General features: G+C 40.6%; 1 protein-coding gene across 1 annotated transcript; it reads right to left on the bottom strand.

The window, feature by feature from the left end:
• Positions 1-366: 366 nt before the first annotated feature.
• LOC104506897 (28S ribosomal protein S31, mitochondrial-like) lies at positions 367-12450 on the bottom strand (the record flags this gene model as incomplete). Its single annotated transcript, XM_010148019.1, has 4 exons — positions 367-578; positions 5678-5821; positions 10072-10145; positions 12304-12450. Coding segments are annotated over 4 exons (577 nt in total), but the record flags the coding sequence as incomplete, so codon positions are not given.
• Positions 12451-14782: the final 2332 nt, after the last annotated feature.

Raw genomic sequence — 14782 nt, 5'->3', positions numbered from 1 at the left:
ATGAATTAACAAAATGAACTGTTACTACCTCAGTAACAGCTTTTCAGCATGAGTTTTTAAAAATGAAAGCATTTCCAGTTTTCCAAAACGGGAAAGATGATCGAACCTGTCAAGATACACGTCACATGTGAAGGGTGTAGGAAGTGGAATTAGACCTAGTATTCCGTATGGTCAAAAGATGAGTTTCAAATTTAAAAGACAACAATTTTGATAAACTGAACTTTAAATGCACATTCTACAAAAGCCATACTTTTCAGTTCCACGTTTTGCTGCCAGAAGATACCTACATACACACAGACACACACGTGAAAGCATGACCTTTCGGTTTATTATTCTTCATTTCAAGGTTAAGCACCTTCCCAAGTCTCAAATCTCTTGAAGAAGTTCCTTCTTTTCCTCAAAATACTTCTGAAACCACTCAATGTGTTCAACCTTCTGTTTAACACTGAGGTAGGGGTTTTTCGAAAGCCCACAGATGACTAGTTCCATGAAGTGGCGAATAGGTCCTTGCTTGGGAAAGGTTTCAATGTGTTTCTCCAGAAAGATATGTTCATGAAATTCAGCATCATCCTCCATCCCTAACAGAAGGGACAAAAAAAAAACCACCACCCAAGTGATTATCATCATAAAAGAGCAAATTTAACAAAGTAAAACAGGATATAGTTTGCAAAGAAATTAGTAAAATTAGTGGTTCTGTGCCTTTTAATTCTTTTGAACAGTTAAGCCAACCACACAGGAGTGGAAGAACCTGGCGAATTTTAAGACATTAATTTCTCCCTCCACACAGAAAATGCTAGAATATATCATACTCCTGTCTACCATACTGCTTCCTTTTTGTGCTGTCATTTATAAGAATATTTACTATTTAAATCAACTTTCTGGCTGGTAATCTCGCTGAAAGCTGATGCCAGGGCAGGAGCAAGGGCAATAAATAAATACTAAAAAAAAAAAAAAAAAATCTTCTTGCTAAAAACCTGTTGGTTCACTAAGTGAAAGTTTTGATTCACCATGGGTACCACCGTTCACGTTGCAGACAGTTTCTTAAGAAATTTCTAAGAAAATACCAATTGCCTAAATTCTGCAGAGGATTAGAGAATACAACCTGGTCTTGGACAAATGAGGCAACCTCTAAGCAGGTAATATTGAAGGGCTAACACGCACTTGCAAATTCATTGCAAGTCATGGGTTTTCACATCCTATTGGGCACAAGAAAGTGTTTTTCTAACCCTTTCTGAATCTGTGAGTGTACACGGATGTAAAAGTAGCATATCTCACCAGCTTCTACTTTCTGAGTCGTAACCAGTGCAATCTAAACTGATGCACTGCAAAAGCATCCACAGGAACACGGGACAATGGATTACTGTAGATCTCTAATCCAGCACAGCTCAGATCCTATCGTAAATTTTTGTTGTCTGTCCTGTAGATTTCCTTTGCCGATGTTCATACCGTGACGTGAACGTACACAAGACAGAACATAAATTCCTACATACAGGAAGAAAGGCTGCTTTTGCAGTTCCCTGAGATAAAAACAACAAGGCAAACCAAGATCTGCAATTGAAAGACTTTTCTCCAGTCAGTGATACATGAAAACTTTTTATTTGATGCCAATTTGCTACAGATTTAAAATGACATTTGCAACTTCAAGTAAAAATCTGTTATGAGAGAAATATTGCATATGAACGTTTCCAGACAACAAAGATGGGAAGCCTACACGGTAGAGATAAGTGTACGTGTTTTTCTATACTAGCTAGGATATGATCTAATATCTGACAACATTAAATCAGGAGTATTAAAACAGAGGTAATTAAGCCATGTCAGTCTTGGGCTTCCTCCTGTGCTGGACCTTCCACAGCTTCAGAACAAATGAGGCAGATCCCTGGGATGGAAGTCTCTCAGCTTGTATTCACATTATTTCTTCCACATTTTAAACTTCAGGTACTGCAATAGCTGAAGGAGCTGGGAAACACCTCAATTTTTCCCCACAGATTGTTCCCAGAAATACGTGTCTATCAATACCAGCCACATGCCACATTTATCTGCCTCGCCTGTGAAAAAGGAAGCATGTTTCCTTCTTTAGAAGCTCACTTTCCTTTATGTTTAAAAAAAAAAAAAAAAGGTCATGTCAGCTTCAGAAGGTGTATTTCTGCTGTTTGGAAATTTATATCCACTTAGACAAGCAGAGAGCTGATCCTTTTACCATGCCACCCACAATGACTTTCCCTCACCAAGGGACAGTGGAATCTCACCGTACCCGGATGCCGCTGGTTGCTTTCACAACCTAACATCCTTTCCAGATTTCCATGCTTTTGCTGGTCAAACAAAGCCAAGAGAATTAACATAATGAACCCACTGCTGAAAGAATCTGAAGAATGCTGACAGTAAAATTTTGCCTTCTGGATCCTCTTCTTTTGGGGATACAGGGTATCAGGAGAGATTACGTCTAATTAATAATGTCACCAATGTTCATCTCTAACCCAGAAGAAATTAAACCATTTCTAGTCTTACAAAAATGTAGGTCAGAAGGAAATATTACATCATATATTTTGATCCCCCATCTGTCAAAAGACATGCTATGTGGTTTAGGGATGAAGTGTTAAGTCCACATATTTCAGTCCTCAAAAAAAGTAAAGTGCGCATCACAAGAAGAGACCACAATCGCCCAAAGCATCAGGGGCTGAGACCTCTGGTGGGAACTGATGAGATCTTCTCGCATGACTCCCCCATCCCCAGCAAGCCATAGCCTCTGCTGCATGGGAAGAAGCAGCCTGGCCCTCAGCCTCTCTTGCACTGTCCTCAGAAACCGAATTTGAAAGAACATGCGTGGTGGGAATCTAAAATAGAGGATTTTGTTTATCAACTTCAAAGCAAGAAGTGACCCGCTCTCAGTATCCTATTTCCAATCCCCTATGTACTGCAAAACAGGTTTTCTCTAGCTGAAACACTAACCCTTCCAAGACGTGACCAAGCTTGCGTAGAAGACGACATCCCAAACGCAATGTCCATCCTTACAGGGAGTGTTGCTGACCTGCTATAAAGATGACCAAGTATCCTGGTCTAGCAGAATGGCAGGGAGGTTGGAACTAGATGATCTTTAAGGTCCCTTCCAACCCAAACCATTCCAGGACTTTTAGACTGAGATACATCATGCTCTTACAGTAGATCCCTAGAATAGACTCAGAATTAGTAGAGCAATGCACCACACCACCCTCCCCAAACGCTCGTGTAACATTTGCCACCCCGGTTGGCAAACTGATCCAATGCTGCTCTGCTGGGAACAGCATCTTAGCCGAACAGCCGGAACAAGACTTGGTGAACTTTTCCCTATGGAAGCCATCAGGGGCATTAATTTTCTGAGACTTCCATTAAGCCTTTCACTTCTGCCATAACAATCTCTGGCCCACCAGAAGCATTTGCTCCTCAGAACGAGGTGCTAAAGCAAAGTAGCACCAATCATCTGCACTGTCCTTTTTAACAACCGCATTCCTCAGGATTTGAGTCACCAAGGCATAAATGCACAGAAATCGTTTAAGAAAGGGGCAGAAATCAATTTTTTTCCCAACTCTGTGCCATGGCAAGTCATGGAGTAGAACTAAAGCTACTGGAAGAGGCAAGCAGAAGGGATGAGGAGCAAGAACAATGTTACGCAAGCTGTACTAATGGTTTGATAATCTGGTAAAAATTCAGAGTCAGAGAGATAGAAATAAAAAAAAAAAAAAAAAAGGGTAGTTTTCTGCCCAACAGTTACTTCAACTGCATCGGAGAAGGGAAAGGACACGCAGGCAGGAGCAGAAAACAGGGCAGCGTGCTGGGGGGAACGCTGCTACTGGCCACCACAGCAAGGCAACACGTCTAGCCACACCTTCAGATGTTCACACCAAGGCCAGAGAAGTTTTAAAAAGCATGACCTTGCCCTGATGTCTCAAAGCACTGCACACTGCCTTGGTAAAAGCACACTAATGAGAACACCAGAGATGCTCTGGAGCCAAGAAAAACTGTTACAAGCGGTCTTCTTTCCTTTTTATATTTCATTTAAAGATTTAAAGGCTTTCACAATGCTAAGAGTTGAGTATATGTGCTTCCTCAATAGAAAATTTAATTACACTTAGGTTTTTAAAGCAGCATGCTTCTGGCATAAAGGAAAAATAGCACATTCCTCGATACAGAACAAGCGGAGGTCATGTTCTCCCAGTGAGGGAGATAACTGCTACAAAACTGCAAAATTAACAGCAGGAAAGGGCATCTTTTTTTTTTTTCTTGCAGAGCCACTGAAATTACTGTACGTTGATACGATTGGAACAAGGTTCTCAAGCTTTTAACTGTGTTTTGACATACCTGAACTGATTAATAGCCTGTGAGTGGCAGTATGATAGGATGGAATTTACTGACTTGATTATTTCAACCTGAGAGGTGATAGATTTTTGAAACGCTCCACTGGAATGTTCCACATGACTAGTCTTTGTGGACAAATCAATAAAGATTCTTGTTTAAGTGTATGTAAAGACTCTTTGTCCATTCGCCACCCCATCCCAGACAGCACGGTTCCGGCCGCGTTGCTGCAACAGAAAAACCATTGGCCGCCAAAGACGCCTGGTCCACTTACGGCCCCAGACAGCAGGGTTCCAGCCACACAACAACAACACAAAACCCATTGGTCGCAGTGGTTTTAAGCTTGCAAAAACATGACTAGAATATACTTGGATTTCTACATGATGGAACAAATCAATTCTGGGAGCAGCGATTAAATTCTGTGAAGAAACTGCCAAAACTGGATGAGAATAAACATTAAGAAACAATGAAGCACATTATGCAATTTGCAACTCGGTATAGGACAGATTTTCAAAGACTCCCAGCTTCAGATACCAACCTGTTTTGCTTTTAGTGCCTGAATCATTCTAAAGTAGTTCTGTTTGATGTCTTTAAAGTCTTTTAAAAAAACCCAACCCACAGCCAAGCTCTCCCTGAAGTTATGAAGTCCCCATTCCTGAAGTGCACACTTGCTTTCTGGAGCTGTTCTTCCCTTCTTTACCATTCTCTCTCCCTGCTGGCTTAACTTCACACAGAGCTTGGTTGGTTTTTTTTTTTTTAAATGGTAATAAAAGTAAATACAGCGCACAAAGATGTCTAGTTAAGATAGATGCCCAGAGAGAGTGAATACTGTGACTGTTTTTTCTTATGAAACATATAGAGCAAAGGGAGCAACAACTGTTTAACGCTTGGCCAGTGCAGACATGGAACTGGCCGACAGCTGATTAGAACCCAGTAGCCACTTGGTCTGAGCGCTGCACCGAAGAACAGAATCGGGGTTATAAAACATGCACTGGCAGTTTTAAGATTCCCTGTTAGAAGTTTCTTTAAAGAGCTCGCATAGTAGAAGGTATTACATAATAGACTTGAACCGCCTTTTGGTGTTGAAAGCATCAGGACTGAGGGAGGAAGGGAGTTTTCCCCCTTCTGGCAGCAGCTGGTCCTCAGATCAGCCAAACCACCTGCAGGACTTCACCTGAGGAGTGCCAGAACAAGTTCATCTGAAGCATCTCTTCTTTGGGGCAGATGGAAAGTTCTATTTGTTTACTATCAAACACCTGATTCGTAGCTGAAACACTATTTTAAAACAGTCAAAGTTCTAATTCTCGAAAAAGGCAAATACAGAGATAATAAAAGCTGACAGTGCACGTACCAGCTTCATTGTCAATTGGGAACTCCCACAGTATTCCTTCTTTTGTCCACTGGATCATCTCCTCAAAACCGTTTCGGGGAGGCTGTGCAGTTATTGCTGCAATCTCCTTGGCAAATTCCAGATCCCAAATTGTTGGTGAGGATACTAAAAAAAAGAAATTTTGTAAAGATCTGTCAGCGTGCCGAAGACTTCTCACTAGCTAAAACCAAGTCCTTCAGCATTAGTCTTTACGGAGAATAATACTTTCAGCTGTGCAAGTTTTTCTACTTTAGATGCCAGCATCACCTTTCTCAAATGAGAGTTCTCTGCTGAAATGGAAGTCAATTAAGTTCTCAAATGTCTGGTGACATTTATTCTGAACTTCTAGGGGACAATTTATTTTTAAGCCATTTGTACAGAGCAGGAATTAAATTTTTCCACAGCCTTTTTTTCCTTTTTGTCTTTCACAAACTGTACATACAACACATTCTGTACTTGCCTGGGGGCACTCTGCTAAAGGAATCTTGCTTACTACAGGAGTTTTTCAGGTACTTCTCAGCTATACTCTCACTCAGGGAGACAACAGTCTACAAACGAAGGCAATTCCTTCCCCAACGATCGTGTCACAGTTTTTGGCTCTTGTGCTTGAGAAACCCTGATTTCCTATTCTTCTTCCGAAATCAACCAGTCCCTTTAGGGATGCATCTTGCCTGACGCATAGAATTCTTTTTTTTTTTTTTAAATCAAAGCGCACTCATATGGCAGCAGAGTCACTCTTAAGGAGTTCCTGCCCCTCCACCCAGGAGAACTGGTCATGAGCCCAGACTGAACCGCATCGCTGAAGCGAAGGGAACAAGCTGTTACCACAGGACAGGGAGGAACCGCTGGAAGCGCCCTGGGCTGCTGTCTCATGAGCTGGCGTAAATCGTGCTCCCCTTTGTTTTCTTGTCTCCCCCAGTTATCAGTTCAGCCTAAGCTCCTCACAACAGAGGTCTTGATGTGAATTCAAATGTCACAGTCCATTTGAAGTGGATCATGGCCAATCAGCTATTATTTTACTACTCATAAGTGTTTTTGAAACTAAGATGTAATTTCATCTTTGGCTCAGTGGCTTACAACTCAACTGGATAAAAAATTCCTACACCATGCCCCCCCCAGCCCTTTAAGAAAAAAAAAAATTAAAGGGCAAGCAGAATTTTTACATACTGAAATGTGTTTTCATTGTTAAAATCAGAGATACTTTTTCAAATTATTTTTTACTTAGCAGAGAAATTTCCAGAACTGTATTCCCTAGCTGCCTACTTTGATTTGAGGGCTGGAAACAGGAATAAAATACAGATAAATGACAACATAAGAAACAGTATCAGAATGAAATTATTGTCCACATCTTAAAGAATACCTTCTAATAACGTGCTACCAATAAATCCTCTAATAGAAGAGAGCAGAAACTCATTTTTTCCAGCTTGCAGTAAAGGTGATAAAATATCAGTGTTTTCTGTTTCACAGAGGTGCAAATATGTTTATGTTAACAGTTATGAATAATTTTTTTCGGGATGCCAACCTACTTTCCAGTTAACGTTCAGGTTTTCAAAATAAATATTCAATACGTAACACAGAACTCGCTTTTCTGTAATGTATAAACAATATTTTAACTCATCTCCATTAATATGAGCCGACAGTCAAAGCAATGAATCAAGGTATCAAGTATTTCCTGAGATCAATGCAAGATTTTCTTTTTTGTCATCAGGTTTAGCCAGTAAGCCAAGCAATAAGCTTCCTGGCTTAGAATATATGGTAGATTTCCTCAAGGATACCAGGAATCAAACAAGGAAACACCACATAAAAAGCTAAAAGAAGCTTATTTCTTAATATCTAATTACAAATCCAGTGAAGTCCACTTGCTCTCTTACACAATTTGTGCACAGTCCAGTTTTGTGTTTTAAAAATAAAAGTGTACTTCAACTTTATGACTACTATGTGCCACTGCATCTGCAGTGTGCTCATGTGAAAAAGAAAGGTTACATTCTCGCCATTTTACCCGAGGAACCCTGATTCAACACAAACGCCAGCTACTTGAACATCACATTTGCCAAGATAGCTAAAACCAAATACTGCAAGACTCCTTCTGCTTTTATATGTAAAATGGACCAATTTTAAGGAAAACGGTAATCTTAAAAAGAAAGAAAACCAAACAGCAAACTGAATTCCATTCTAATAAACAATTTTCATAGCTCCTCACCAAGGTGGCTGCATTCAGAAAGCTGCTTGAAAACATGCACAGAGCACTGTCTGACAGTTTACCAAAGAAATTAAGTAAACAAATTCATTTCTTCCCACAGTTCCAAGTGTGAAAAAAGGAGAAAACTCCTTGGCTAGAATCTGGTAAAAATGAAGAGTCCTACTCTTGGAACAGAAACAAGTATCTATCATTTTTCTGAGATATCAGAGGGAACATGATTTCTTTTACAGGTGCTGACTTTATATATAGTTCTAAGTCGGTACACTGGAATAAAGTCTTTTTTCCAAAGGCCCTCAGAATAGCTACGGGAAATCAGCATATGAAGGTCAGTGCTAACAATGCACAGCTTCATTTTTCAGAAATACAAGTGAGTGAGGGAGTTCTTCAAATGGCTTGCCTGTATTCACACTTGCTCGGCCAAAACCCAGTCTGAGTAAAGCCGAGTATTCACGTGTGAAAGCTATCCCTCCCCCTTACGTGTCAGTAAGGCTGTTCCCGAGAGCTGTGCCAGTCCGTGAATAGGAAGGTGGGTCACATCTGTTCTGCTGTGAGTTTTTGGTTTTGTCTTACATGAGTTTTGGCATGTATATGTGGTGGATAAGGAATTAGCAGGACAGTTGCATCCAGAGAGTAGTGGTCAATGGCTCAATGACCAGATGGAGATCAGTGACAAATGGTGTCCCTCAGGGGTCCATACTGGGACCAGTTCTGTTTAGTACCTTCACCAACAACATAGATGGTGGGATCAGGTGCACTCCCAGCAAATCTGCAGATGGCACCAAGCTGAGTGGTGCGGTAGACATGTCTGAGGGACAGGGTGCCATCCAGAGGGACCTGGACAAGCTTGAGAAGTGGGCCCGTGTGAACCTCATGAGGTGCAAGGTCCTGCACCTAAGTAGGGGCAACCCTTGGTATCAATACAGGCCTGGAAATTAAGTGACTGAGAACAGCCTTGCCAAGAAGGACGTGGAGCTACTGATGGATGAAAAGCTGGACATGAGCCGGCAGTGTGCGCTGGCAGCCCAGAAAGCCAACCGTATGCTGGGCTGTATCAGAAGTGTGATCAGCAGGTTGAGGGAGGGGATTCTCCCCCTTTACTCTGCTTTTGTGAGACCTCACCTGGAGTATTGTGTCTAGCTGTGGAGCCCTCAACATCAGAAGGATATCAACCACTTGGAGTGAGTCCAGAGGAGGCCACAAAGATGCTCAGAGGGCTGGAGCACCTCTGCTATGGGGACAGGCTGAGAGAGTTGGGCTTGTTCAGCCTGGAGAAGAGAAGGCTCCGGGGAGACCTTATAGCACCTTCCAGTACTTAAAAGGGGCTTATAAGAAAGATGGGCAAAGGTTTTAAACTAAAAGAGATTAGATTCTAGATTCAGACTAGATATAAGGAAGAAATTTTTTACAATGCGGGTGGTGAAACACTGGAACAGGTTGCCCAGTGACTTTGTAGAAGTCCCATCCCTGGAAACATTCAAGGTCAGGTTGGATGGGGGTCTGAGCAACCTGGTCGAGTTGAAGATGTCCCTGCTCATTGCAGGGGGTTGGATTAGATGACCTTTAAAGGTCCCTTCCAACCCAAACTATTCTATGATTCTAAACATTCATGATAGTAAAAATACCTGCTTTACAGTAGGAAAAGTAAGGCATCGTTCGTCAGCCACTTACAGGACCTTTCAAGCTACATACATAACACTAAACAAGAGATGGTCACAAAGCAACCAAATGCATAGTCTTGGGTTGGGGTTTTTTTTTTTTATACCCTGCTAATGCTTGGCCAGCTGTACAAGAACATGCTTGTTCCCCTGCAATCACAGCCTTGTGTTTCTTTGCCATAAGATGAATGCAGCAAGCTTGCATCTTGACCAAATCAGCTACTGGAGCCAACATACCCATTTCTTCATGCTGGTTTTACACTCACAGAAGAAAGACTGACCTTAGTGACAAAAAGCCAGTTTTACCCTTCAAGTTCAGTAACAGCATCCTGCTTAGTAAAGAAAACATTAATCTATTGCACTGCATGAAAGTTTTGCTTACTAAAAATCAGTTACATTATTCATTTTTTACAGGTCAGAACGCAGGAAGTTCACAGGTCATAAGTCTCCTTCACAACAGTGAATTTCTTGATATTCTAAAAATTCAAAACTTGGCAATTTATTATTGAATTTCCACTAACCTGTTTTCAGTGTGTTTTCTGTTTCTGTAGAAGCCTTAGTGAATATATTAAGCCTCCTTTCTATTTTGAGACTTCTATAAACGAAAAAGAAAAATGATATTTAGTATTTCACAACACCTCACAACACTGCCAGGTAACCAATTTAAAAGCACAAATTATTCTCATGAACTAACATATCTCTGGAGAAAAAAAAAAATATGAGATCGTGACGCTCGCTAAACCTTCAGGCTTTTAACCAGAGAGAGTGTTCAGGACTCTCTTTTTTGTCCATAACAGAGCTTCCCAAAACATTTTCGTGTGAAAGAATGAACATAAATCAAACATTACATTTGCAGTCATTTTTTACTGAAGCATTTAGGAATCTGAACAAAGCTGAACAGTTTCAAACCACAGTACTCAAGCAATTTTAGAAACTTGCAACTGAACAGTGAATCTGGCGATTTGGGGTTTTCCCCCCCCCCACCCCGTAAAAAATATTGCACAATTCAGGAGGAGAAAAGGAAAACAGCTAAATCAAACAATTCCTGCTTTATGACATAAATAGCCTTTTTGGAAGATTACACAGCCACCTTCTCTGCCATATGGCAAACACTCAAAGTGTATCTGCAGGATATATTTTAAATAGCATCACCCTGATGCTTTGTTCTGAATATAAAAGTATTTCACTCTGACCATCTATTTTTAATCATATTTATCTTTAGCATAAGCCTATACTAAAAAAAATTTAAAATCCAAGGATTCAACAAATAATCAAAACTGATTTTCCTATAAACGTAAACCAAGAAAACCCAATGCCTTTACTGCAGAACACATTGAACTTACAAACAAATGATTCTTTCAATCATATAATCTTCCAGGTTTCCACTGAAATTCTAATAGTCCCTAGTTGATGTTATTACATATTCACTGTTACCCTGGCAACAGTTACCCTTCCTGACCTTAAAATTTCCCCTCTCTGGATTTACTGTAGATTTTTGATGGCCACAACTCCTTCTGCAAACCTTCTCTTGTCATGTTACATTTTACTGATGTAACTGCCCTGGATCTACTTCAGCACAGAGAAATCTAATTACAGAACCTCAAAAGAATGTTGATTTAGAATTGTGTTTTCCTATCTGTGTGTAACTCCCAACAACACTGGCTGAAGATACAAGCATGACTTGGAAGAACATTTATTTTAAATTGCCAGTTCAAATTGGGATAAAGCAATATCACTTATTTCATTGAAATCTACTAACTCAGTTTCAACTTGGGTGTTTTTCCTAGCCCATCCTTGTCACATTATCAATTGGTAAGTATACCAGTCAGATTTCCAGCGATAAAGGAGGAAACTTAAGACTGAAACTGAAGACTGTTTGCTCATTACAGAAATTTTACAAACTATTTTAAGGTACTGTTCCTAGTTATATACCAAGTATAGTCTCATCATACAGAGAAGGCAAGAAAGCTTCTCAGATAGGATAAACTTAATAAATGTTCTCAAACATAAGTGCAATTCCACTTTACTTTGCAGTATGTTAATAAACGAAAAACTCAGCAAAGATACAAAATAACATACACTGTACAAGCACGTAATAGCTCAGGTTATCAGCTTATACTCGTAGATGATATTATTTCTATTCTTTCAAACTTTGAAAAACATTTAATCCAACACCTTAAATAAAGCACTTCTCATAGCCAGTCAAGAACCATAGCCTATTAACAAAATTACTTTCATGTGACTACCAGCTCTGTCTGACAATTACCCCAGATTAAAAATATCTATAGAGCTATTCACCAACCGGTAATGAAGTCACCTCCCTTGCTCCCCAGATCAGCAGCGTATAGCTGAAGGAACACCTCAGGACAGAAACGCCTAAGTCACGAAGGGCTTGGTCTAGAACTTTGTTCCACACTGTCGCTTCAACTCCTATAACAAGCACCATCTCTTGCACTTCCTACAAGCTTCTCATCAGGGAAAGAAAACACTGCTTGCTGGCCTTAGAACACTGGAGAGGTCCAAGAGATACTTCCTCAACACACCGTAAGAGTTTGGTAGTTCAAGAACAAGGAAGTTACTCAGAAGCATTTCAGCAAGCAGGTTAAGTTCTTCTAATGACTGGCTACAGCCACTTCTTTGAGGTTTTGCATGATCTACACGGCTCAACACTTATGTTCCAATTTGTTCCTTATGGGAAGTCACAATCCCCTATTTATGCCACACCAAAATGGATGGAAACACAACAAAAATACCTTCTGGAGTCAGAAGACTGAGATGAGAGTCTTTGAGACTTGATTCTTTGACCATCCTCATCCAGCTCCAAGGAAATGCGATTGGATATTCTCACATGCCTCTGAGCCGGGGACTGCCTTTTAACTGCCATTTCTGAAATAACGTTGCTGAAATTAAAAATATAAATGGAAGAACTCAACAAATCAACAAAGCAAGGAAGTTTAAATTGAAAGCGAGGAGGTTTAGATTAGATATCAGGAAGAAGTTCTTCCCGGAGAGGGTGGTGAGGCACTGGAACAGGTTGCCCAGAGAAGCTGTGGATGCCCCATCCCTGGGAGTGTTCAAGGCCAGGCTGGATGAGGCTTTGAGCAACCTGGTCTAGTGGAAGGTGTCCCTGCCCATGGCAGGGGGGATGGAACTAGATGGTCTTTAAGGTCCCTTCCAACGCAAACCATTCCATGAGTCTATGATGATTCTATGAAGTTTGTCATGTGTATTTACCAGAAACTCTACTCTCAATTGGTTTCATAGGCCTCTAAGACAGAATTATACAGCCATCGCAAAATACAACCATTTTTAACATATTAATTATTCAAGTCTTACTTTTTAAACCACCTGAGTCATTACATTCTATACAGATTAAATGAAAAGTGTTATTTCAGCCTACTAAATCTAAAATGAATGCTTTCTTTGAAATCATTTCATCTCCAGCTAAAAGAAAAATTTCATATCTGCATACCAATATTCACAGAGTGTGCTAGGTACATTTTGCTTAAGTAAATTTCTCTGGATACGAGGAATACGCAGAAACAGAGTGGTAAAAATCACCTTTTTTTTTTTTGTACAGGAAGCAACACTGCCCAGGGACAGAGCTGTGCCGCTCCAGACCAAACGGAAGCTTGCCTTCGCACATCAGCTGACAGGGGTCAATCATGCCACCCTAATAAGTAGGTCACCTTTCCTGATCCACCGCAATCTGTTGCGCTGTGTAATCATATTACAGCATTAGCAGACCACATCTTCCTAGTCAAAATCATACGGAAAGAGCAAACGCCCCGATCCCTTCCAGTGCCATAAGCAGCTCATTCTGAACCAAAGAGCGAAACACGACACCTTCCTGCCTCCATTAGTCCCCTTAACTGGTAAGTCCGTTGGCTGGTAAAGACCAAGCTGGTAATTTTTCCTTATTGCTATCCTCTCTTCCCAAGCGTTTCCAGTAACGTGCAATCACCCAAAATGGCAGTGCTCAAGTTTTAAGAGAAAAATATGGTCTCAGAACTCAAAAACAGGCCAAGTCAAAAATGCTGCATACCCATTTTATGAAAATCTGAATGAAGTTCCAACTGTGTTTTTGGTCATTTGAGTCAAAAGAGATTTTATTAACAAAAAGGAAATTCTTCGGGGAAAATTGTAAAAGCTAATTGCCACAGCAACACAGTAGGATTTCTCTTCAATCTTAGATGTGGTTTCAAACAGCAGAGCAAGAAAAGCACAGCTCATCAAGCACCTACACTGAAAGAAAGGCATCTGAAAACAAGTTCTAAATCATTTCATTTTAATCTCAAAGAAAAAACAATCTGGGATCACTTGCCCATCTCACATCAGAAATTACTCTATGAAGTGCCTACTGGCATTAGTGAGCTGGTATTGGGCCAGAGGTTTGACACACTTCCGAGGGTCAAGAGGACATAATTCCTAAGGTCAGCCACACACAGCCCAGCCCAAGAGCCTGATTCAGCTGCAACCTAAAAGGCTGGAGTGTTCCCATGCTTCAGGGGGACCAGGCTTCCTCAGAGAAGCTCTTCTCACAGCCAACCTTAATTTATTGGTGGTTTTCCACAGTAGGTCTGGGCAGACTATGCTACCAAGCTATCAGAATATGCAGTCAGTGGTATCACGTTTCTCCCTGGGAAGTTCTAACGTCACCCCATCATTGGTATACGAACACTTCTGGCAGCAACATTCATCACTCCATCATTAAAAGTGCCCCTGTATTCACCAAATATAAAAGATGTTTTTAATACCTTTTGCAATGAAAACATCAGATTACAAAGTCCTACTCCAACCCCAGTGTACCCAGACTGGTTAGATATCACACGATATTATCTCATGTCCCAGCATGATGTTACAAACCTACATTCCTAGATATTTCTGCCTTCCACACATGGGAAGAGGCAGAGCTTTTCTAACAACCACAGATTCTCTCTCCTTCCTGATTACCAACCAACAATTATAATACTACAAATGGAGACCCAGAGCTTTGGATATGCTTTAGCCTAAGCTCTGAATTACTTTTCTTCTTCCTCACCCAAAACAGAAGCTGAAATTTCAACTTGTAGTGTTGCAGGATTTTATTTTGGCATAGCGCTGTTGTAATTTCCACTGAGTGAAACTTCATCCCAAACTGAGAAAAATAAATTCCTGTATCGTTAATATTTTCCCCTCCTAGCGAACACGCTGTCCTCACGCCGTCTACAAAACAAGGCGATGAGACATTCA

This window comes from Eurypyga helias, unplaced genomic scaffold (assembly GCF_000690775.1).
Source record: "Eurypyga helias isolate BGI_N326 unplaced genomic scaffold, ASM69077v1 scaffold3523, whole genome shotgun sequence".
NCBI lineage: Eukaryota > Metazoa > Chordata > Aves > Eurypygiformes > Eurypygidae > Eurypyga > Eurypyga helias.
Note: the sequence above shows the minus strand (reverse complement) of the source record. Positions and strands in the feature narration are given on the sequence as shown.